Below are 26,184 nucleotides of genomic sequence, written 5' to 3'. Positions count from 1 at the left end.
TTTGAGGTTTCGTACAGAATTGTACTATCCGTGGCCATAAGGTAAGCACTTTATATTTGAAATATGAACGTTTATGTAGATGTACGGACCGTAAATGGAGAAAGTGCAAACACCAGGGTGAAGTTCATCCATGACTGTCATGATATGACAGTCATGTTTCAGGGCTACCGTTAACCACAACCATGGGGGAGATTAACGCCCCTGATGGTGCGGTTTTTGGATGCGAGAACAGACCATGGGGGCTGGGCTTCAGTGTGTATGATTCCCACAGTTGTAACATGCCGTGGAGGTTCTATTATAACGTCATCCAAGCCCAGGACGTTGAATGAAACTTGCCAGACCTGTGCGTTGATCAGAGAGAGGGGACCAAACCAAACAGACGCACGTAAAAACCTCTGCTGGAGCCTGGAGAGAACCGGTCTTCTTCATGTAGCTACTGTTTAGTTTTTTTTAGTCTGAAACAACATTGTAGTTTTGATTAAAGCAACAATGAAGAGCGAGTTTACGGGATCGCTTATTCACTTCTTACTAACTTTTCCACTGATCAATGGAACTCCGTTCCAGTTTAACATGTTTCAGGGAAATGCGTATGCTCGCACTGAGCCAGGGCAGAGAAACAAGTGAGTGAATATGAAACTTTTTATTGGTATTTTTTTTATTGATTTATGCAACATGTTCTATACTCGTTATAGTGTCAACAAATTAACATACACGAAATAGACAAGTTCTATTTTTAAACTGTTCCGGTGATTAATTGTATGAATTTTAGGAATAACTAGTTTTCATAAATGGAAACTTAAAATCTTGCATCCTTAATTAAAATTTTAATTAGCCTATTTCATTTATTTGGTCCTATTCATTCATTTGGGCCTATTTCATTTTTGTATTTAATTAATCTGTCTTTCATCTTTACATCCAGAAACTGGTGCGCTTACGTAGTGCACAAGAACGTGAGCTGTGCCGTGGTGGGAAGCTCGGAGAGCTTCGTGCAGCCAGAGTTCATGCCGTGTCCACTGCAGCAGCCAAACTGTGCGCAAAAAGTGATGTAAGTATTGGTATTCCAAAACGCTCGCCCCAAAACACAGTCGCCCCAGTCGTGCCTACAACTAGTGGTGTGTTCTACCATGTTACGCTAGCCTGATTATCAGACTGAAGCTGCTCACTCAGAGAGTGGGCGGGGTCTATGGTCTGGAACCAGGCTAATGTTACGCTATATAAGTAGTGTGACCTGCAGAAAAAAATCGTAGCCAAGCATAGCCCTCTACAACCATTTCATCCATTGAAAACGCCCTAGCGTATCTCCACGACCACGCACATGTCGTGCAGGGAATGATTATCATATCCCTCCGAAAAAACCTAGAACATATCACTGCCTAAAACCCGTGTTCTAGGTTTTTTCGGAGGGCATAGATAATCATTCCCTGCGCGTGGTCTTGGTTACGCTTGCGCGCGTCAATGGATGAAATGGTTAGTAGAGGGCTACGCTTTTTTCCAAAAAAATCTTGTCATAAAAAATCACGTCATATACTACGTGTTAACGGTAGAACACACCACTGCAAACCTAACCTTATTCCTAAACCCAGAGCCGTCTGGGAGAAATGCGGGGCCCTGTGCGAAGTCGCGTGCGCGTGCGCGCCCCTCCTCGCGCGGTTTTGTGCGGATATTTCCGAGATTTTGGTGGTTTTTGGTGATTTGCGGTTATTTCTTTTTATAACTCTTAATAAATGTAATTCTGTTCACTTAAAAAAAAAATATATATATATATTTTTATTTATTTTTTGCGGGGCTCCCCCAAGTGCGGGGCCCTGTGCGGCCACACCGCTCGCACTACCCTTCCTGCGGCCCTGCCTAAACCTAACCTCAGTAAAACGGTGCCAAAACCTAACCTTATTCCTAAACTTAACCACAGTAAAACTATGCCTAACCCTAAACTTAATTCTAACCTTATCCTCAGTAAAACAAATACAAGAACCACTAGGTGCAAGGGGTCCGCGAAGAAAATGGGGGCGACTGTGTTTTTGGGTTACCAAGTAAAGTAGGCTACTCATGAGTCCTAATTGGGTGGAGGGAGGATATTTTTATTAGACCCCTGTGCAACAACACACTCTAGTTGAGTTTGTAACAATACTTTTTGCACACTAGTTCACAATGTACCTAATAACCGCAGTGGTGGAAAGTAAGTAACTAAGTACATTTACTCAAGTACTGTACTGAATCACAATTTTGAGGTATTTTTTACTTTACTGAGTACTTCCAATTTTCTAAAATTTTACTTCTACTCCACTTCATGTCAGAGGCAAATATTGAACTTTTACTCCACTACAATTATTTGACTAGTTACTTTTTAGATTTTAATTATTGTTACAAAACCACTTCAGACCTGCATATACTTTGGCGATTTGAAAAAAGCCGATCTACAAGCTCACAACACTTCGCAAGATCTGCTATTTTCAAAGGATTTTTATACATAAAAAAATTCTGAAATGGGACCTTCTGCATAATGAGTACTTTTACTTTTGGTACTTTAAGTATATTTTGATGCCAATACCTTTGTACTTTTACTCAAGTACATTTTGAATACCGAACTAGTACTTGTAACAGACTATTTCTACAATAGGGTATTGATACTTTTACTTAAGTAAAACATTTGAGTACTTCTTCCATCACTGAATAACCAAGGGCAGGCAGGCTATATCACTCACCTCAGAGGAGCTGTAGCGCGCCGTCACCATTCATTTTATGACACTGTAAATTGGCCTAGATAGAGCATGTACCTTATGGAATATAGGAATATTATATAGGCTATTGTGTTTGCCAGATGTTATTTGTTTACGTAGGCCTAACAGGTGAGAGCTGAGGTAAAACAATTGTTTCATGAAGTTTGACTTCAGAGAGCAATGAAAATTAGTAGAGAACGAGTCTTGTTATGCCCAGATGTGAATAAGCATCTGCTTTGAATTGACATGGCACATTCTTTGCTGAGCAGGGTAATCGGACATTCTCTTACTTTACTTTCAATTGAATAACATAACATAGCCTAACCATGGTACAATAAATAAATAAATAAATCCTAAATACATTTTTGATATAAATATATGGGTCACGGACAGATGGCCAAAACCTTGTTTTGTGTTTGTGCGTTTAAATTATGCACATCATTAGTTGCTTGCTGCTTGATTAATTCGAATTGTGGCAGCCTTGTGCCCACAGCCCATCTGGAGTTTGTTGTCAATAAACAGATCTTTATTGCTGGGATTCCAGCGTTTACGCTGTTCTCCTCAGAGGGGATCAAATGCACAAGCATGGTCTGGCAAAGCAAAGCCTTCCTAGGATTTCACAAAAGGACCATTGACTGTAGAAGGAGCCCTCGAGAATAACATTGTGTTTTTTTTGTTGTAATTGCATGAGAGTAGGGCTTGTTTGAATGACGAGAGGTTCAGATCTGTGAGCATTGTTCCAGATGTGATTCATCATGGACTCTTCCCTTAGTATCCAAGTGAAACGTGAGCAGCATCATTTATTTCCATCCCGTGTCATTATATAGACTATGGGAGATAAACCATGTAATTATGTGTGTGTATATCAACAAATATGACATTGTCTGTCTGTAATAATTATCTCTTCCCTTCCCATGCCATATGTTCTCCCAGACACCGTACACACTTTAGGCCTGTGTACAAGATTGCTTACAAGACTGTGACTGAGCTGGCGTGGAGGTGCTGCCCGGGGTACCAGGGTCACGACTGCAACGAGCTGAAAGGACCGCCACAACGTCAAAGAGAGCACGGACATCATCTGTCCCACACTGCTTATCCTACTCCATCAAATGGTGAACATGGTTATTCCTTTTTTTTTATTTAGTTAAAGTGACTTATTTTCTATCATTACCCATGAAGCCTTGAAATCGTGGAGATTTTTTTGTTTCTGTCGCATTCCTAAGTCAACGATTTGATGACGGTCATCAAATTATTGGCGTAGGAATGCGACAAAAACAAAACAATCTCCATGAATTCAAGGCTTCATGGGGTGTGTAATTGATAGCAAATAAGTATTTTTTGGGGTGAACTACTCTACTCTACTTTAACTAATAGTGTGATTAAACACACAAAAACATTTATAGAAAACAATACGAATAGAACAATGTCTGCAAAAAAAAATACAAAAGCCAAATGTTTTATTATGATTTGTTTTAATGAATTATCCAATATTGTGCATTTGGCCATTTGTTTTGTTGATGTTGACAGAAACTTGACACATAAAACCTCTCATATGATTCATTCTATTAAAATGTTATTCTGCCTGGCTGGTTATATTCAAACCAAGATGTTTCTGAAAAATACAAAGTTAACTACCTAAATTGAAATCAAAATGAAAAAAAGTGATGCTTTTCAAGACACTGATTTAAACACTGGCAAAAGATCTTCTATTCTAAACGTACCCCTGACCTCCCCAAATGACATGTGATAAACATTTCCATGTCCTCACCCTCTCCGTCATTCCTCCCCTGTAGGTCTGGAACAGCAGCAGACGGGTCATAGAAACCATCCGTGGGGGGGGGCACCATCCGGACGCCAGGGAGGAGGTGGGGATCCCGGCAGGGGGGTCGTTGAGGGTCACGGAGGGTCTCACACCGTGCAACACCAACACCTGGAGGAGGAGGTGCAACGTCTGTCCCAGATGGTCCTGGACATGCAGGTGAGAATGACGGACATGTCGTCCAACCTCAGGGTGGACCTGCAGGAGGACGCCAGCAAGATGCTGGCCACTTTTCTCACCGATCTCAAGCAAGCACCACCCGCCAGCGCCCGCGGCGGCGAGACCCACACCGTCTCGCTACAGGACCTCTCCATAGAGCACGGGTACGACACGCACATGGACGAGGTCATGAACAAGATCAACCAGGTCACTGACACCCTGGAGTCCAAGAGCAACGCTCTCGACGACCTCCTGGGCCGCGTCAGTCAACATGACGGACAGCTGCGTCTGCTAATGGAGGCCGCCCAGAGCCCCCCGGTCACGCCCTCTGCTCCTGCCTCCCCCCCGGTGGCCAGTGATGTGGACCTGCGCGCCTATGTGGACGCTAAGGTTCACGCTCTCCGGGAAGAGCTGATGGAGGGCATGGAGATCAAGTTGGCCGATTTGAAGAATGCGTGTGATTATAAAATAATGTCCGTTCAGGAGCAGTGCGAGGGAACGGAGACCAACTATCTCAGCCTGGCTGAGCTCATGGAGTCCAAGGAATCTGACCTCCGCAAAGAGATCCTGGATCTGAAGGTCAAAGTGATTGATTCAGTGAAGAGAGACAGTGTTGTACCCACAAACTCCCAAACACCCGACCCACTTCTGGCCCGCGTGGAAGACCTGGAGACCCGTCTGAACTCGTCTGAGAAGAATGTGGAGGTGCAGTGCCTCTCTCTTGAGGAGAAGATGAGGAAGGCAGGAGCAGAGGGAGTGACGGACCTGAAAAACGTTCTGGAGGACAGGCTGACCGCCATGGAGAACAGAGTCCACAATCTGGTAGATTTAACCACCAATTTAGTAGTCCAGACTGGAGATGTGGATGCCCTTCACAGGGATGTTAACTCTCATAACAACACTATTCAGGGTTTGGAAGAAAGACTCAATGCCTTAGACCAGTGCTGCTCAGAGGAAGGCAGGTTTAATTCGACTGATTTGGAGAAGATGCAAGAAGATTTCCAGAGCTGTACAGTTGCTATTGTTTCTATGCAGAGTAGTCTAAACGGCCTGGGAGCCATGGAGGAGCAACTCCTCAACCACAGCTCCAGCATGGAGGATGTGCACCGTGAGTTGGGCTTCCTCAAGGGCCACGTGGGAGCACTGGAGGACTCTTCATCAGACATGAGACGCTCTCTTAGCCAGCAGTCTGTGGAGTTGGAGAGTCTCAACTCCACCTGTGGTCAGGTCGGGTCAGCAGTGGGCCAGGAGGCCAAAGAACTTCTGGAGCTTCACGCGGCACAGCAGCAGGAGCTGAGGAGCCGGCTGGGGGAACTCAGCGGAGAGGTGAAGGCAGAGGGTGAACTTTGCAGGGAGAAGGCGGAAGACGTGGGGAAGGAGGTCGCCGCCGTGGCCAGTCGCGTCGCTGGCGTCGAGGGCGTGTGCGGGAAGCTGGAGCCCATCGCGGGTAGTCTGCAGCGGATCAAAGAGGGGCTGAACAAACACATCAGCGGGCTGTGGACTTGTGTCAGTCAGCTGAATGGCACTGTGAGAGCCCACGGCCGAGACATCGGCGGGCTGAAGGGGACCTGCCAGACCCTCCAGAGCCACATTTCTGGTCTTGCCAGAGACATACAGGAAAAGACCGGCAGTACCGCTGCTAAGTCAGGTAAGCTATAGGATAAACATGAAAGGATCCCTGGTACAGTACGTCCATTTAATGTGAATGCCTCCTTCTATTCGTCCCTCATATAATCTATTTTCCAGATATTGTTAAACGCAAAAACTGTAACTCCCTCTTCGATCTTTATTAAATCTCATTTATCATCCACAGGACCTTCAGTAGCAGGCGTTTGATCTTGAGACACTTAAAGCAAGCTTTAAGTGTTATAATGTAGTGTTAAATAAGGTTTTGCCCCCAGCCTCATCTGGACCCTATTTGGTCGTTGCAGGTTGCGTTTCCTTAAATTGGTCCATGGTAGGTTGTGCGTAGTTAATGGTGGAACCTGCAATAAGGGTTTCATTTTGAGTGTGAGAGGAAGTTGGATCTCCATTTAACTGTGTTCTTCTGACTCAGAGGAAGGCAGGGCTTGATTGAACACACATGCTCATTTTAATAGACCCTGCTTGTGTTGAGCAATTCCTTGGCCTTAAAAATATGGCTCAGTAATGCCTGCAGTGTGCACTTGTGTGCATCTATTTTCATGCACGAGTATGCATGATGTTTTTATCTGAGTGTACTGTCAGTGTGTGTTGTGTTTGAGCGAAGTGTAGGACAGCGATCCTATTTGTACCATATTATGACTATTATTATTATCATCATTATCATTATCATAGCATATTTATAGAGCAGGGGTCTTCAGCAGGGGGTCCGGGACCCCTTGGGGGTCTTCAGAGATACTGCAGGGGGGCTGCAAAATCCTTGTGTGATAGGGACTTTATTCTTGTATTTTTACATTAACCACTTGAACCCTCACATCCCTATTCTGGGGGGAACATTAGCCGAAAATAGCCAATATACAAGCTCACAACGTGTCACAGACGCGTTGTGAGCTTGTAGATCGGTGTTCAGGGAAAGAATAACAGACCAAAGGTCAAGTTTACAAAGTATTGAGTGTTTAAGTCGTTAAATGTCTGAAAACACACCGTTAACATGAATCCAATATGTACTGTAGTTCATCTCTCTCTCAGCTAAGGGGTCCTTGGCCTGAAAGACCACTGTTTATAGACTGTAGATACCCTTGAATATTGTATGTACTATTGTGGGTAAAAGACCTGCACTTTAACATGCTCAAGTGGCTAATATTGACTCACCCCCACCCACAGTAGGGAATACGTGAACGAGCATCACGCCCATAATGTTTATGAGCCGCGTCTGTTCTTGTGCGTACAGCTAGTTTTGCCTCATCGGTTTATGGCGCCAACATGGTCTACGTGGTCCACTCCGGTCTGACATCCATTGGAAGGAATACAAGAACGCTCGCCCCAAAACACGCTCGCCCCAGGTCAAATCCGACGACCTCGAAATGGTCGCCACCAGGTGTTCCTAAACGTAACCTCAGTAAAACTATGCCTAAACCTAACCTGATTCCTAAACGTAATCTCAGTAAAACTATGCCTAAACCTAGCCTTATTCCTAAACCTAACCTCAATAAAACTATGCCTAACCTTAAATGTATTCCTAACCTTATCCTCAGTAAAACAAACACAAGAACCGCTCGGCACAAGTGGTCCGCTAAAGAAATGGGGGCGAGTGTGTTTTGGGGCAAGCCTTCCGGTTACCATTGGAAGGGGTCAGAATAAAATTATCTCTGCTTCTGGTTCTGTTCCCATGAGTTCGGGACACATATGGGGGAACACAGGGAAGAGAAATCAAACATTTGCAGGGTTGCATTGCTCATAGGATGGCCTTGCACGCCGTGCAGGAACCTGGAGCCTGGACCAGGAGCACGCGCAGGCACATGCATAGATTTAAAACAACTTTAAATTCACACTCAACAAAGTTTACAAAAGCTCCCAAGTCACACCAGGTGAATTAACATAAGAATGAGCCTAGATGCATATCAATTGGCCATTGTGTGACCTGTAGTGTAGGTGTTAAGCTACGTGCGCCTCATGTCATTAAAATAGAGTGCAACCACGTTCCAATTCAGCAATGCAACACTGAACACTTGCCACCGTCACTTCCTTGTGCCATTTGTTGGGTGTATAGTTCCGAAAGTCACGGACAGCCTTCAATATTAATCTCTATAAGCTGGCACTTTTTGTCTGATGTGGCCAAATGTGTCTCATGGAGATTCTGGGAAATGTATGTCATTATCCCACCCATCGTTTGTTGTCTTAAGTAGAACTGACGTTTAAATTGTTGTACAGTCATTGGGAATTTATGGGTAAGAGCCCCATGAGGGAGGGGGCATTAATCATGTGTTCCTCTCTGACATGGTGAAGTCCTACCAAGGGTTGGTCTGCAGCGGTGGAAAAAGTATTACATTTATTTTTACTAAAGTAAAAGTGTCAATACGGCGACGTAGAAACACTTTCAAAATGTACTTGAGTAAAAGTACAAAAGTATTGGCATCAAGATGTACTTAAAGTACCAAAAGAAGAAAGTACTCATTATGCAGAATGTCCCATTTCACAAGTTATCAAATGAGCAGATCTATTGTGAGCTTGTAGATCGGCTATTTTAAAATGGCCGAAATGTATATAGGACTGAAGTGGTTAATGCATGTTTGTAATGATAATCCAAATCTAAAAAAGTACGATATTTGATTCTGAGATGTAGTGGAGTAGAAGTAAAAGTACTGAAAATTGGAAATACTCCAGTAAAGTAAAAAAATACCTCAAAATTGTACTTAAAGCTTTCCTCTTCTACCCCGGATTTGAACCTGGTTTCCTGTGCAAGTGCTGACATTTTTACCATTGAGCTAACAGAGCCTGCCTGCTTGCTCAGGGCATAAATTGAATCTTGACCATCAGGTCAAAATGTGTGTCATATCCTGTCTAGGTGAGACATGACCTTTTACACGATCTAAATGTCTCAATAGAAGAGCAGGGAACAAAATACAACCACCCCAACTGTATAAGTTATATTGTATTAACATACTCTACCATACAGATTGGACAAAATTTAAATGTATTCATAAAAAGAAGTGCTACATAGTGCTGCTTTAATACAGTACTTGAGTAAATGTGCTTAGTTACTTTACACCACTTTTGGTCTGTGTACAACTCCTTGCCTCCCAGTTGCTCCTGGCAGTATAGCCTCACCCTTTTTGTCTTTCTTATTTATCTGAACTGGACTGGAAAATACAGCCTCAAGCGCTCCATACTGGGACATCTACAAGCAGCTTATCAGTGTCGCTAGTGGGCGTTCTTTATTCCAGAGCCCAGGGGTCTCGACGGGTTTAGATTAGGAGGGCTACTGCATTGAACTGGATGTTCATACTGTTTTCCCTCAAAGTAGCTTTCTGTCTCTAAAGTTTTCTCGTTTTCTTTTCCACAAGCTCTGTGAAATTCTCATTTTGTAAAGCCTTTCTGACACGCTTTTACCCCCAGCTCAGTGCCTTCACTCAGTGGTGGAAAAAGTACAATTTCTCTGTTGCAAGTAAAAGTCCGGTATAAAAAAGTACTTGAGTAAAAGTGCAAAAGTAGTGGCATGAAAGTATACTTAAAGTACCAAAAGTAAAAGTACTCATTGTGCAGAATGTCCCATTTCACAAGTTTTCAGATGTATAAAGATCTTTTGAAAATAGCAGATCTACAAGCTCAGTGTGTCGCTTTGCGACACGTTGTGAGCTTGTAGATCGGCTATTTTCAAATAGCCTAAGTATACGTACATAGGGCCTAAGTGATTAATGCATGTTTTGTAACAATATCAAAATCTACAAAGTAACTAGTAACTGAAGTTTTCAAATAACCGTAGAGGAGTAAAAGTATAATATTTGCCTCTGAAATGTAGTGCAGAAGAATAAAGTATTGAGAATTGGATTTTTTTACCAAGTAAAAACACCTCAAACATTTTCCTAAGTACAGCACTTGAGTTGATTAGATACTTAGTTGCTTTCCGCCACTGCCTTCGCTCTTTCCAAATACAACGGCAAAATCCAGAGTGTTGATTTAACTCTGAGAGTGTCAAATGAACATACAGTATGGGTCAATTCTTAACACTTTGAGAGTTAATAAATGAACGCCCAGGATTTTACTGTGCAACACACTCTGAACTGTCCCCCTGTGCTGCACGTGGGGGTCTGTGTGCCATGATGTCAGATTTACAATGGACAATTTACAATGGTAAGGGGAGCTGGCCTTTCCCCTCATGACTTCAGTTAACTTGATTTAAGACTGTCTTGATATTGTGCTGATATTGATATCACCATGTCATCATCATCATTTATTTATTTATTTAAAACCTCGGAAAACACCTTGAGGGCAAGCCAAGGTGCCGAGGTACAGTACAATACAAGCAATGCAGACACAAAAGGCACAAAAATAGACTGCTGTATCTAATTTTAGACTGTTAATGACAATGCATAATAAAAAATAAAATAAATGTAAAAGGTCAAATACATTTAAAAGGTAAATCAAATCAAATCAAATCAATAATTAAAAATGAAAAATAATGGAAATCTGTCAAATCAACAGAATCTGCAATTAATTTGATATAATCCAGTTCCCTGACATGACACCTGACCCTGTCATTCCGAGCTTAGGCAGAGCCCCGCCTGACTTCATGCCCCTTAACTGCTGCGAGCTGTGGCCAGTAGCACATTGTCGTAGAGTAGACTATACTGAACGTAGTGCATATTCCGGACATGGCTCTCCATCAGAGCTTAGGAGAAAGAACCTTTTATTCAGTCGACAAAGTTGCAGGCTAAGTGGAGTAATTTCCCAAACCATTAGCTATCGTATAGCAAATAACGAGCTTCCGTCTTTGACCTAGGGGGAACTTTCAAACATCGCTATAGCGCGCGCGCGTGTGTGTGTGTGTGTGTGCGTGTGTGTGTGTGTGTGTGTGTGTGTGTGTGTGTGTGTGTGTGTGTGTGTGTGTGTGTGTGTGTGTGTGTGTGTGTGTGTGTGTGTGTGTGTGTGTGTGTGTGTGTGTGTGTGTGTACACATGCATGGGTTTTTATGTGCATGCTCTTGTGTTTTCCCTTTTTGATGTGTGGCATATGTTTTCATTACATATGTCTCTACTCTTGTGTTCTCTCTTCGCGCATCATTATGAGAACATTCTTCTGCAGATGCTATCTCCTGGGAGTTTGGCACAACCATACATAGTCAAATCCAGAGTGTTCATGTAACTTGTATGGGTAAATATTTGTTTTAACTCTGTCAGTGTTGAATTAGCGTTCCGGATTTTACTGTGTGCAGCAGCACTAAGCACCACTTCCCCCAGTTCCCCCAGTTTGTGTAAATGTGCATTTGTGACATGCATTACGTCCTTTCTCTGCGTTAAAGCACATCCTTCCCATTGTGTTTGGCAAGGCAGTTAGCTACTAAAACGCCTGTGGCAGACAACACTTTTAGGAGCTCTATTATGGGCGCGTTTGTGAGATAACAAAGCATGCCTTCCTGCTTCAGACATGACTCAGGGGTCCAGCTGCTGAAGGTCAATGACCCTAAGACAGAGATAAGGCAGCTCACGTGCGTACACACACACACACACTCTTGCCCGTGGTCAAGTATGATAGCCCCCAGGAAGAGAGACGCTCCCACGGGAGTTGATTGTCCAACAACAAGTTCGGACCTGACAGGCATCCTTGGATGAAGCACAGGTCCCCAGGACCAATAACACTCACTGATGATAACACACTTAAATGGTTAAAGCTCTATATTCTGATAACAATCATTGCTATATAGAGCGTTTGTTCAGTAATAGGGGTCTCCTAATCAGGAGAGAGAACCCATACAGGATACAGGATAAGCAAGTGAAATTTGAAGTGATGAACCAAAATAAATTGGAACTCTGAGACTATGAAATTTAAGCTGATACATCATCTTTGTTGTGGAGTTCTCGCTCCTGATTGGATAAAATTGGTATCCCGACCGGAAAAAGTATTTTCTGTTTATAAAAAAAACAGTTTCTTACACCCCCATTAACAAGTCATGTTAGTATGCTACGTAGCACTTAGTATGCTAAGTGCTGTAATGCCACTGTTGATTTGTATACTGTTTCCTGCTGTCGCCATAGAGGAGGAGAAACATTTACTGTGAAAGGTTTAAGGCATTCTCCTTTTATTTGTCTCCTGGGTTCCAAAATGTGGGGACGGATTTATGAATTCCTAAATCGTCTTTGGGGCCGGGGCCATTTTGGCACACAGTGACTCATAAAGTCAACACGTGCTGTTAAATGGCTGTGCAGTCATTATGATGTGGGATTGTAATGTAATGAGGGAGGGAGGGGCGAAGGGGGGGGGGGGGGGGCTGTGGTGTCTCAGAAAGAATGGAGGGACACCTGTGACTAAGGAAGGGGTTTCCCATCAGTGTTGCCAGATTTTGCGAGAGAAATAAGCAACCAGGTCTATGAAAACAAGCCCAAAAGAAGCGACTATAATAGGCCACATGAGCACTTTAAGCTATTTGAAAATAGCCGATCAACAAGCTCACAACGCGTTGTGAGCTTTTAGATCTGCTATTTAAAAAAAAATCTTGAAATTAAATATGGAATATTTAGAAGATCTTTGCAACATTCCAACAACTACAAATCTGGTACGGGGCTCTCTGGCACAAAACATTTTCAGATGGGAGTTAGGGGCAAATACATATTAATTTGGGGGTCCGTGACATGAAAATGTTTGAGAACCAATGGTATAAAAAAAAAGAAATTGGAAGCTCAAGCGCAAAATAAGCAACTACACTTAAGAAACAAGCCCAATATTTACAAGCAACTTTACAGAAAAATATGCCCAAAGTCGCTTATAATAAGCAGACATGGCAACACTGTTTCCCACGTCTGCTCCGGATGTACCCCAACTCTCAGTTTCTGGGACCACGGGAACCTCAGCTGCAATAGTTTACAGCTCACCCCTTTAATCACAGACACACACACACACACACACACACACACACACACACACACACACACACACACACACACACACACACACACACACACACACACACACACACACACACAGAGCTTTTACCTCCTCATCTGCCTAGGGACTGGGACTTGGAATCAATTTAGAATCCCACGCTTTGATGAGTGGGGGAAAAAAAATACTGTGGGTCGGGACCCCCAGGGGGGTCCCCACATGATTTTGGGGGGGTCCCCAGATGACAGTGAAGTAACAATCTTCTTCGAAGACCTATAATAATAATACCAAAAAAAGAAAAAGACCATTACTGCATCCAAAGTACAAACTACACTATAAAAACTGGTCCGACATTGGCCAAATTGTCAAATAATATATACAAAAATACAGAACTTTTGAAAATAGCTGATCTACAAGCTTGATCTGTGATCTGTGAGCTTGTATATCACACTTATCTGTGAAACCGAGTCAAACTAAATTGAATGCCTCAACTCCTACATTCCAAGTGCTTATCAGGGTGGGGGGGGGGGTCCGTCCCCTATTCAAATATGATTATTTTGGGGGAGTCGTGGTCTGAAAAGGTTGAGAACCACTGGTGTAGTGCATACATACAGTACCTTTGCATGCAAGGCTGCAAGCTAACAGACACAGGCTATTAAACACACGCACATGTGCAGCACCCCAGAGGAGCGCACATGTAGACTAGACTTATCCCCCCCCCCACCCCCCCTCTGTGATTTATTTTATTTTATTATTTTTACGGTCACCAACTGGTCCCCCTCTCCACACATATATTTAACAGGCAGACTACTTTCTGCTTTTATAGGGAAGGGCCCTTTCCCTTAGGGGTGAGGGACAGTCCGTCTGGTGGACGAATATATGGATATGCCTTGGAATGCTGGTATGCCTTTCATGTGCTCTCCGTCCTTTGGTCCTTTCCTTTTGGGAGGACAGCAGACTCAGCGCTGGGCCCTGCTCTGCTGTCTCGTTCTCAGTGGTGGAAGAAGTACTCACATTTATTACTTATAACTAAAAGTATTAATACCATAATTAATAAATACTCTGTTACAAGTAAACGTCCTGTATTCAAAATGTACTTGAGTAAAAGTACAAAAGTATTGGCATAAAAATATACTAAAGGTTTTTATATAAGTGAAAGTACTCCTTATGCAGAATGTCCTATTTCACAAGTTCAATATGTATAAAAAATATTTTGAAAATAGCAAAAGCAATACCAAAGTACATAAAAATCAACAAAGTAACTAGTAACTACAATTTTCAAATAATTGTAGTGGAGTAAAAAGGACAATATTTGCCTCTGAGATGTAGAGGAGTAGAAGTAAAAGATTTGAGAATTGGAAACACTCAAGTTCAGTAAATAAATACCTCAACATTGTACTTAAGTACAGTACTTGAGTAAATGTACTTTCCACCACTGGAACTCTCTCTCTGTGTCCTCAGCCAAGAGCATTGCTTTGTTGATAAAGACCTGCTGGTGCTGTGTGCTATAAGTCTTCTCAGCTGCGGTTGTCAGGAACGCAGCAATAGTTTAGAGTCGACCGCATCATGATGTGTGATGTTGCAGGGGTCTGTCATTTCCTTTGTTTATGTCCATAATGACAGGCTGGAGTGATTACTTTACTAGTGGTGTGTATCCCTCAACATGTTTATTTTATTTTATAGGTTATTTACTTGCGTAATAATAAAAGATTAAAAAAAACTCTGTGACAAAGAGAATTTTACTTAACCGCCTTATATACGTCGACAAATAATGAAAATATAAATCATATGCAATCATAAAAAAAAGAAAAGAAAAAATAAATTTCTCCAAAATAGGGATGCCAGGATTAATGTTGTTAAAAAGCCTCCTCGTCCCAAAATAAAAGGGAAAAAATAATCTAACAAATCTACACAGTGAGCCCTATGACAGCGCAATGTATTGAACAGAATATTTTTTACTTTAAATGACCGTACACAAGTTTTATGAGTGACCACTATAGCAATATGTTTCAGGATCACCTTAATGAAAGTACTTCTCATTTTCAATATGACATTAAGACAATTTAATTTAAACCAAAACATATTTTTATCTCTAGGGTCTCTAGGACAGAATGTTACTCAACTTTCCAAGTCAATTTGACATGTGACATGAAAAGTTACATAATGACCATTAAAATAAAGGGGAGCCAATTAAGACGTCAGTAAAAGGCTATTCTATACCATTTTGTGGCGTTTCTGTAAAACTACTTCAAACCGTGACACAGTAAATCTTTTCCGAGGAGATTTACAGCTTCAACAAGTGAAAACATTCCCCCCAGGATAAGAAAACGCTGACCTGGACTGTCAGTGAGCAGCTCTCTTTTAACCCATTGAGACCTGAATGTCTTCTGAATGTCAAAATGTCTTCTGAATCCTAACAGTTTTCTGAAAAAGTGTTGCTATATCAGTGGTGCTTAAACTTGTCCATGTGAAATTATAAATATTTGGCCGCCGAGCCCCATCTCAAAATATTTTGTTCCAGGGACCCCCAGAAGCAAAGATTTTAGTTAAAAATGTATATATATTTGTCACAAATGTTCAGGATTTTTCAAAAATAGCAGATCTACAAGCTCCAGAGTGAGCTTGTATATCTGCTATTTTTGAATATCCAACCATATATATATATATATACAGCTAAAATCTAAAATGACACCGATGCTTTCCCGATTTTAATGGGATAATGGCTCACATTTGACCAAAGGGATGTTTCCTCAACAACACCTACTTTGCTGATAATTTAGTGGTTTTAGAAATTGAAACAGAGTAATTGAGGGGCCAGTTTTAAGGAGTCACTATGAAAACAGATGGCTTGTACCACATCTGACCTCAGGACATCTGGCCCGACGTTGGAACTTTCCCACTGACCTGATTCACTCACCCAGACCTCCCATACATTCATCAATCCTCCGTTTTCAGGTGTTCACGTGGCCGCGGGGGACTCGGGGGGTCGGCCCCCGGCGGTGACCACCAAGTTCAAGCCTCAGGAGCCGGCCCCGCCCAAGGTCAACGTCATGGAGGGCCCCCTCCCCGAGCCTGAAGTGATGGAGGTCGGCGAGGCCGGACCCCCAGGGACCATGATTTCATCCAAGCTGCCCAAAGGGACGGATGGCAGCATGGTGCCCGTTCTGGGCTTCGCTGGAGCCCCAGGTGAGAGAGGAAAAAGAGGATATCTGGAGGGTATTCACACACACACACACACACACACACACACACACACACACACACACACACACACACACACACAAAGCAGTTAAAGCAGTAGCGGAGTGGGTCGGTAAGAACAAATTAGTATACTGAACATTGCTAAAGCTAAATGCATGGTGTTTGGATCTAGACATGTTGGACAGTGATCCTCAATTCACTTGCCGGGAAGCCAATGGAACAGGTGAAAGAGGCTAATCTACTTGGAATTGTATTAGGACCCCAGGAGGATTAGATTTTGTCATGGCAAAAGCTAATGGGGATCCTAAAAAGCAAGAAAACAACAAAACACACACACACATGCATCAAAGTCTCATTTAATTTCTCATGTTTTGTCATCCTTCAGCTACTGCACCCAAATCTACGGTCTCCATAAAGCTCAATATGCCAGTGTCTTCAGGTAGATCCACCTTGGACTGTTTCCGATCCCATAAAAAAAAGAAACTGTTCCACTTTAAAGTTAATTAAATTGTTGTTTCTTCCTCAACAGACTTGCACACAACCCAGAAACCATCACCGCAGAAACCTGTCCTGACTTCAGGTTGGAATAAATGTTTTGATTAATCTTTGCAGTTCCCATTTCTATGAATTTTGTATTGATTCCACTGAGCATAATAATTGTTTTCGCTGTGTGGTCAAGGTGACAGGGTGGCGTTCTCAGCCGGTCTCAATCTTCTGCCGTTCCCTGGAGAGGTTGGAATCATTCGCTTCAACAAGGTGCTAGTCAACGATGGAGGACATTATGACTCCCATACAGGTAACCTGTCACCATCCTGTACCAGCAACAAAGTGCGCTGTAAAATCCAGTGTTAAAGGTTCTATGACATTCATTTTCACTTTTTTATTTTTTTATGTTTTTTTCTGGGTTTTATGACCTCAATTACACCCAAAAAATCTGAACTTTGAACATTCAGTGGATTTTCTGTGGTCTGGGGTTTTCTGAATAATTAGGCTGAAAAGTAATCTGAGCTTGGCCCTTCGACAGTGAGGTCACAGCCGATTAATCCCGCCCACTCTCCTCCTCGCCCCTCCCCTCCCCTATCCTTTCCTTTGGGGGGGGGCGGAGCAGAGGTGATGATTGACAGGCAAAATCCCTCACCAGCGACACCCGCAGGCAAAGATTTCTTTTTTCATTGCAGTTGAAAAGGCTTTAGAAATGTGAGCGAAAAACACCTGCCATGGATCATTGGAGTGGAATTTTTTGTTAAAACTTTCTATACACGTTTGAAGGACCATGACAAAGACTTTTAATGTGTGGTAAAACTGAACGTCATGAAACCTTTAATATACATTTAAAGGTATAGGGTTAGTGATTGTATTTGGTTAGAATAAGTGTTAAACAGCTCTATATTCTGATAGTACTCATTGCTATAGTCTCCATGTCTCTCCAGCTCTTTATTAACCAGAAAATGCATTTTCAGGTCAGGATACCAATTTTATCCAATCAGGATAGAGAACTCAGACAGGATACATATTAAACAAGTGAAATTGGAAGTGATGACACAACGAAATGAGCAGACAAAATTGGAACTGGAACACTAAAAATTAAGCTGATAAATGGGTACTCTCTCCTGATTGGCTGAAATGTTGTCACCTTTTCTGTTTATTAAAGATATGGAGAGACAGGGAGACCCATGTTACTGAACAAACACTTTATAGCAATGATTAGCCAGAATATAGTGCTTTAACCTTTTAACAAAAACCTTTTGTTTTAACTTTACCCTCAGTGTGATACTTGACCTTCTAGACTGTTGTATCATAGCATCCACACAGGTGTTTTTTTGTATTTTCTTAGGCGTCTTCACAGCTCCCATGGACGGCCGCTACCTGGTGAGTGCGGTCCTGACAGCCCAGCGTGGTGAGAGGCTGGAGGCGGTTCTCTCGGTGTCCAATCGCAGCGTCCAGAAGTTGGACACGGCGGGATTCTTGTCCGGGTCGGCGCAGAACACGCAGCAGTGCAACTGCGGAGGCTCCACTTCTGTGAGCCTGGTGCTGAAGCTGAGTCGAGGGGACAAGGCGGGACTGGTCATGACTGCGGGGAAACTGGCCATCTCAGATTCCACTGAAGTCCTCTCTACCTTCAGCGTTGTGCTCCTTTACACCAACCCATCAAAGAGATAACCCCACCAGCAACAGACCTCCATGCCCAGCTCCTCAAAACAGTCTCTAGTTCAGTAGTTCTCAAACGTTTTTGTGCCAAGGACCCCTAAATTGATATACTGTATATATATAGCCGCGGACCCCCATCTGAAAATGTTTGAAGAGAAAATGTGTATACAAATATTTTTCTAAAATATAACATTTTCTAATGCTTCAAACATTTTCGATATTTTCTATAAAAATGCAAAAATAGCATATGTACAAGCTTGTGCCGCGTTATGAGCTTGTAGATCTGCTGACCCCCTGGAAACCTCCCCCCGAGGACCCCACTTTGAGAACCACTGATCTAGTTCACAGTTATATAAGTGAAGTATGGAATGCTTCAATTAACTGAAGCAAAAGAGTAATGTTACTGTGTTGCAGAAAAGACATGAAAGGAATACTGTACATTCTTGAGGCAAACTCTTAACCCCGAAGAGATGTATACGTGTGAATGAAAGTGAAAGAAATGACAAATAACAGACTTTATCAAATGGAATAATTCAAGTTCCTTCCATAATGAGTATTAATATATTTAGTAATCATTTACTTGCTACAGTGTATTTTTGTTATTTGTTTAAAAGTTCTCAGTGTATAGTTTTATTTTATATTATAATTTGTTTACCTCTAGATTTTACAAGTGTTAGATTTAGCTATTGACGACATTCTCTGATACAGATGTCATGGTGCTGGTGTTTTGATTGATTGATTGATGTCTTTTATTGATCATGAAATAAAATCATATGTCACATACATACATCTGTAACAAACATCTGACCAACCATAATCAACAGGATAACGCAAAAAAAAGCTTACAGCTTGATAGTTCAAACCTTAAATAAATAAAAGTATAGATAGGTCAGATAGTTTTCTATTTGTCTTGGAGATCTGATGATGCCCGTTACCATGGACACATTACATATCGTTGCGGTCGCGTGGAAACCTTGTCCAAAACTGTTACTTTTCAGGTTTCAAATTCAATAACGGCAAAAGTAGCAGACGCGTTTCGAGCTTGTAGATCTGCTACTTTTGATGTTTCCGTGTGACGCTGTAGTATGGTCAAGTAGGGTGTTAAAAAACACGAAAAAACACAAAAAGATATTGGTTTCTGCCCGACAGCGACGATATTGAACAAAGCCTGTGGCTTGATAACTTACTTCCACTTCTATGTATGACAAGGAAGCTCAGTGTTCCTATACTGTAAATAGGCATGTTCATTCTTCATATTTATATGGTCCTGACTGAAGCCTAATTTTTATATTTAATTCATACTTAATTGTACGTCCCTGTTGAAGATAATTGATTTTCAGTAATCGTACGATGAACATACCTGCCAACCTCAGACCGTCCGATAACAGGAGATGTTTTTCCAGTATTCTGGTGGACTTTGGGAGTTTGACCCTTTTATCAGGCTTTACTTACATAGGATCCATTAAAAAGTTAAAAGTAGCAATAAAAGAGCCATATTTAATAATAACCGCTAATTACTTAAAAATGAGAGAGAGAGAGAGAGAGAGAGATACCACTCACACCTTGCCCACTCACGCCTTCCAACAAAAAGAACAATCAAATACTGCCATTGTGATTTGCATATCCAAAACTCAAGGAACTAGCAAATTAGCATGAATGGCCGTGGCTGCATATCAGTGAGGGGGCACACAAAAAGGGTGGAATCCCCCAAAACAGGATAAGAACAGGAGAAATGGAAGAACAGGAGACGTCCAGGAGATGGGGTCTCCTGGTGAGAACAGAAGGGTTGGCAGGTCTGACAATGAAGTATAAATTGGCCATAAGAATTCTTGGGGAGACTTTTGTATTTTGTTGTCCATTCTATTGAATGGGTTTGAGAGCGTGATCAATAGGTTTTGATTGCTCTTGAATTGTTTTTGTTTTTTTAATGCTGTTTTTTAATGCTGTTTGTAATAAATGTGTCAGACAAATAACATTTTACGGTTTGGATTGTTTATTATGTATTTATAATCAACATTTCTAATTTACATATCTATAATACATATACTGACCAAAAGGACTTTATGAAGTTTCACATGCATCAGAAATAGGGATTATTATGAAAACTCTTTAATGGGTGATGCAAATAAACAAAATGCAATCAAACAATACAACTGGTGGTATTTTTAGAAACTGTATTGATTCTCCAAGTCATCTTCCAAAACATACTTCATGTAAATATAACATCCATTTTTACATCACAATTATGTACATAATATATTAATCTTTTTAAGCAGCACAAAAAGGCATTTTAAGATTGAAATGTGATAGATGATGACAAAGCGTTTATGAGCAGGAAAACGACCACAAAATACTACCGAGATTGGAAATGTGTGGTCTCTTCACACAAAGTGTATCACTTTCATAGAAAGAACGTGATTGAAGGAACAGATTCTGAAAATGACAGACCCACTCTGTCTCATAACCAGTGAAGAAAAAAATAAAAAAATAATCTTAGAGAAAGCAATTGTGCTTTCCATTGCATCTATGTGACAGAACAGCAGAGTAATCTATTCCAAGGGTTCCCAAACTTTTCAGGCCGCGATCTCTGGGGACCCCCCACACTGACAATCACTTGGAATTGTAGGGATTACGTTTAGTTTGACTCGGTTCCACAGATAAATATTGTGAAAATAGACAAACTACAAGCTCACAACGCCTCGCACATTGAAGAGTTGTGAGCTTGTAGATCAACTATTTTCACAATGTTTGCCTCTTTCTTACCTAATATTTGACAATTTGGTATTAAAAAGGTCTTAAAAGTCATTCAATATAAATGTGCAGATACCCTGTATGGGTATACACTTATACTGTATGATGGTTTGTTTACTGTTGAGCGAGAAAACAATGTTGCACATTAAGCCAATCATCTGCGGACCCCCCAAAATAATTTGGGGGTCCCGACCCCCAGTTTGGGAACCACTGATCTATTTTATAAAGTGCTTTCCTTTTTCAGATTTCAAATTGCAGCCATGCTATTTATTTACTAATGAGCCAGCTCATATCGTTTCACTCTTAACTACACTTCATTCAGTGTTTTATTTCCAATGAGATTATAATAGAACAAATCCTACAACTATGAAGCAAACATTCAAAACTTCAATACATAAATGATCATTTTTGTATACTCTTTATATTCGTAATAAAATGAAATGTCTCAATGCCGTCCTAGTACGACACGTTGTGAGCTTGTAGATCTGCTATTTTCAAAAGATTCTTATACATTTGAAACCTGTGAAATGGGACCTTCTGCATAATGAGTACTTTCTACTTTTGGTACTTTAAGTATATTTTGATGCCAACACTTTTGTACTTTTGCTCAAGTACATTTTGAATACCGGACGTTTACTTATAACAGAGTATTTCTACATTGCGATATTGATACTTTTACTAAAGTAAAACATTTGAATACTTTTCCCACCACTGCAAACAAGGGCCGCTCGAGTCAATATGCTTGCATACAATAGAAAGGCTGGAGCACACGTATGTCTACTTTTAGACCATGCCTAAATAGAGACCTATAATGTCTACTACAACAGACTGTGCAATGCAGATGGAGCAATATTGTCTGGGGAGTTACCAGATGCCTACTTTTATATATCGATATTGGAGCTAGGCCAATACTATTGGACGATACTGGCCTATCACAGGCCAAGCACACATATGTCATATTAGTATATCGTGTTGATCGATATGAAAGCTTCTTTTTTTTTTACAGAACATAAAGAAGAAAACAATTCTTGCCTCCATTACATACTCACACACATGCATCAGTCAATGTTGCATTAGTCATGAACAAGAAAAGACAACTGATGCCATTTCAACAGTTCTCTATTGAGTTGAGACTATATGAGTCTCAACTTCACCATTAGTCAGAATGTAGTCTTGCGTAGCCAGACAAATATTCCACTATCTCTGAATGCTATATAGTCTGGAACTACACATCACGAAAGCCGAGAACGGAAGCTGTCACTTGTCAGTCATTTCCATTCACAAAAATATATTTTAAAATAAGTGTACATTTTTATTTTAGAATTTCCATTTCTGCTAAGCAGTAAGCTATAGCTGCTTTGATTATTTTTGTGACAAATTTGTGCGAAACGGAAGCGGGGAGAAGGCGTCACATCCGCTTTATCCTCTGGTCAATGTCAGAGCTTCCGTTGCTTCAGACTGTATGACGGAAGCATTTGAAAAATTGTGGGAGGCAACAGTCTGGCTCACGAGACTAGTCAGAATGTGGCAGTGGTCTCTCTGGGTGCAGCATGTGTATCACAATTCACAACGACAAAATACTGTATTAGGTCAAGTCAAGTGTTGAGGCACAAGCAGTGGGGCTACCGGGCCACCTTTTGCAGAAGCTTCATAAAAGAGCTGATTTCATGTGTGCGTATATCATGGAACAGACTGTATGGTTACAGTGCAATAATCCAAGAAGCTATAGCTAGGGTGACCTCTCAGTTCAAGACTCTCCTCTCGGATAAGGAGGTAATATGAGGATTTCCATCGATAAGACATTACCACCACTATAATGGAATATATGTCTAAAATAATAATATCACACTATACTTAAGGCCTTATACATCTGACTTTGATTAAACAAAACAAAAGAAACGTAGGCAATGTGAAATATTAAGGCAGTGCAAACATTCATCAAGGACAATAACATAAAACAATGTTATACAAAAACTATTACTGCAGACTTTCAAGTGTTGATACAAGATGATACTGGTGTGGTACCAATACCAAATGAGCGGAATCATAGTCGTTGACTACAGGACTAACTACAGTACCACTGACCATAATTACACAGCGGTCATTCTGCTCTTATATGTCATCCTTGTATGACATGTGAATGTGGTCAAATAGCTTACACCTGATAACACCATATATGTTCAGAGTAGCTCCTCCAGACACACCTCAGCTATTGGCTGTCTCCAGAAGCAGAAAGAGCTGAACTCTGGACAACTGAAGGTGGCGCTCTGTTCCTTACTTCGTAAAGGAAATACGTGCTCCACCAGCTCACTCAGCCGACTGTACCTGCAGAGTAAACGCATATATTTCATCTTCATTTAATATTTTTTCAGTAGTAGCATTATGTCTTTGGTTTATCCAAGAAAGAAAAAAATATGTATTTTCTGCTCAGCATGTACTTTTTTGTTGTCTTATTTTACTTTTACTTTATCATCTGTTTATATTGCTTTTTCGATATTTTGTTTTGTTTTTAATATTAATAAATTCGAATTGTATGTGCTGTAATGTAAACGGTGAGGTTCTTGTATAAGCCCCCCTAGGGTTTCTTACCTCACTGGCACAATAGCTATATGTCACCTTTACCATGAAAATATTATGCATATGTGTATACATTCTGTTGTGCAAATCAAATAAATCATATATGGTAATGGCAGGGACGACACAATTTTAACTTGCGAGAAGTAACTCACAAAGACAGGTCATGACAGCATGGCCTGTCTTCATCAGGTCATGACCTGATGAAGCTGTATTGACATCGAAAACGTTGTTACGTTATTTGCCTGCACCCTATTATTAAAAAGGCTTTAATTGTCCGAGTGCCTTCCTTCTTCACAGTAGCTGCATGTATGTTGTCTGGACAATACTTACGATGTCTTATTGCCTTTGGTTTGCTCGAGGATGAGCTCTCCTTTGGGGTTCACTGTGAATATGCGACACACAGGCAAACCCACTTGCTTGTAGGCAAACACATCCTTAGAAACAAACAAAAAGATCCAGAATTATTTCAGTGTACTTTCTGTGGGTATTACATTTAACTAGCCAGAGAATCGGAGCAGTGGGAGCGGTGTTGCGCTTCGGTGCAGCCTGCTGACCGTTCCCACCGAGGTCCATGAATATCAGCCCATCCGCTCTCAAGTTATTTTGTTATTTTAAGATACCCTGCCGTGCATCGCTGCAGGCCGGGGTAATAATCATAAATCGTACTCACGTTCTCTCTATTCCCGAAGGCTGCATAGAACGGATGCGTGTTTGGGTGGAAGAGGTTCCTGATGTCTGTGAGACATTCGATCTTGAACTTCTCAGGCTTTTTTTCAATGACCTCCCTAAGCAGAGAAACACAAGGATTGGAGACTTGGTTGACATCTGAACTCTGATCTGTCCTGCTTATTTCTTCGACGCTTGTCCTCACTTCAACCGGAATTAGCAACTGAGTTCACCTGCACTCTCAGCTTGTGTTAATTTCGACGACTAAAACTATGACGAAATATATTGTCAATTTTTGTCAACAAATAAAAACTAGACAAAAATGTTAGGGAGGGAGTAGTGGAGAAGAGATCCAGTAGAATTAAGGTTGCGCACAGGTGTTGCGCACAGGTGTTGCGCTATTTTCAGTAGAAGGTGTACAAATCAGGCATTTCGACGCCATCAAGGCCTGCCAAAATACATTTTAGTCGACTAAATCAAATGTAGATTTAGTTGACTACAATCTTGTGATATTTAGTCAACTAAAACTAAAAAATGTCAGATGATTAAAATATGACTAAAACTCAATCAGAATTTGCTGTCAAAATCAACACTGCTCCCAGCTGAATCCTTGCACTTAGAGCTAATGATTCCCACCACACTTTTGTAAAATAATAAATGTGCATTTGTTAATATGCATTTGCTGATATCTAACAATTTCTCTAGGTCTAGTATTCTAGACTGCATAACATTTCATCTTGTTTTGTTTTTGTTGCTATTGATTTGCTCTGCTTTTCTTTTTTTTTGTACATTTTTGTACAGGGTGGGGGTGCAGCATAATAATTCTACGACTACAAATTCGCACTAGAGCTCAAAGGGCAACGTTGACGATTTTGCACCCAAACCCTATTTTAATGAAGTTGAGGAAATAACAAACATAATGTTGGAGTGAGTGTTTTGACATTTTGAACATGATTTTGGTGACTGTGACATCATCATACAGAATTTCAGTTCTTCCTGGACTCAAACCATGTTTCCTGTGGTTCCAGTCAGACCGTCTCCTCCAGAATTTACAAATACATTTGATTGAAAGAAAACCAACCAAAGTATTGCTGGTTGCTACTGTACTCAGTAAAAACAGAGAGCATTAACTACAGCCATTGAGTGAGAAGTGGCCTGGTATGCTTCTAACACCATAATGAATACAGTACATGTCATGCATCCCTGAACACATGTCTTGGATGAGTAAGGTATCGATCCTTAACTCATTCAGTGCCAGAATTATATCTGGTTGTGTTGTCCCAGTGCCAGAGCCAAAAATACATTGTAAAAAAAAAGTGTTTAGGAAGCGAGATACAGCCTTTTTCAGTAAGATGTTAAACAAGAAGTGAATGGAGCAGCAAATCTTCAAATCATGATATCTTGGGTTCTGAAAAAAAAAGAAAAAAAAAAGACGTCTTTCATGACGTCATTGGCACTCTGGGCTTATGAAAAATGTGACGTTGGCGACGTCATTGGCACTGAATGAGTTAAAAGTGGTTCTCAAGCTTTTCAGGCGGCGACCCACCAAAATAATCATATTTTGAACTGGGGTTCCTTGGTTGGGGAACTTTGGTTGAGAACCACTGACTTAAGCACGGTCGCGCAACAA

At 41.2% G+C, this 26,184-nt stretch overlaps 2 protein-coding genes across 4 annotated transcripts in view; one reads left to right on the top strand and one right to left on the bottom strand.

The window, feature by feature from the left end:
- The first annotated feature begins 321 nt into the window (after positions 1 to 321).
- On the top strand, positions 322 to 19,343 carry emilin2b (elastin microfibril interfacer 2b). The gene is made up of 9 exons (XM_080417867.1): positions 322 to 620; positions 920 to 1,045; positions 3,651 to 3,829; positions 4,511 to 6,343; positions 16,167 to 16,397; positions 16,798 to 16,851; positions 16,942 to 16,992; positions 17,092 to 17,208; positions 18,247 to 19,343. The coding sequence occupies exons 1-9, from the start codon at positions 490 to 492 to the stop codon at positions 18,570 to 18,572; spliced, it is 3,048 nt and encodes a 1,015-aa protein (XP_080273993.1). The 5' UTR covers positions 322 to 489; the 3' UTR covers positions 18,573 to 19,343.
- Positions 19,344 to 22,286: 2,943 nt separating this feature from the next.
- The window catches only part of LOC308076693 (phosphatidate phosphatase LPIN2-like), a 29,895-nt gene continuing 25,997 nt past the window's right edge, over positions 22,287 to 26,184 (bottom strand). For all 3 annotated transcript variants that reach the window (XM_080417105.1, XM_080417106.1, XM_080417104.1), the window contains exons 18-20: positions 24,559 to 24,673; positions 24,219 to 24,322; positions 22,287 to 23,636 (exon numbers count right to left, since the gene is read on the bottom strand). In XM_080417105.1, coding sequence (XP_080273231.1) covers positions 23,492 to 23,636; positions 24,219 to 24,322; positions 24,559 to 24,673 — 364 coding nt within the window. In that variant the 3' untranslated portion in view covers positions 22,287 to 23,491. The remainder of the gene's footprint in view (positions 23,637 to 24,218; positions 24,323 to 24,558; positions 24,674 to 26,184) is intronic.

Source organism: Gymnoscopelus braueri (assembly GCF_963280865.1).
Source record: "Gymnoscopelus braueri genome assembly, chromosome: 21".
In the NCBI taxonomy this organism is placed as follows: domain Eukaryota; kingdom Metazoa; phylum Chordata; class Actinopteri; order Myctophiformes; family Myctophidae; genus Gymnoscopelus; species Gymnoscopelus braueri.
This window is presented reverse-complemented; position numbering and strand designations above follow the sequence as displayed.

Bases quoted from the DNA above. Each gene is read 5' to 3' on its own strand.
- emilin2b (XM_080417867.1), top strand. From the start codon at position 490: ATGAAGAGCGAGTTTACGGGATCGCTTATTCACTTCTTACTAACTTTT. The intron at 621-919 runs GTGAGTGAATAT...CTTTACATCCAG, and splicing joins GAGCCAGGGCAGAGAAACAA to AAACTGGTGCGCTTACGTAG. The intron at 16,398-16,797 runs GTGAGAGAGGAA...GTCATCCTTCAG, and splicing joins GGGCTTCGCTGGAGCCCCAG to CTACTGCACCCAAATCTACG.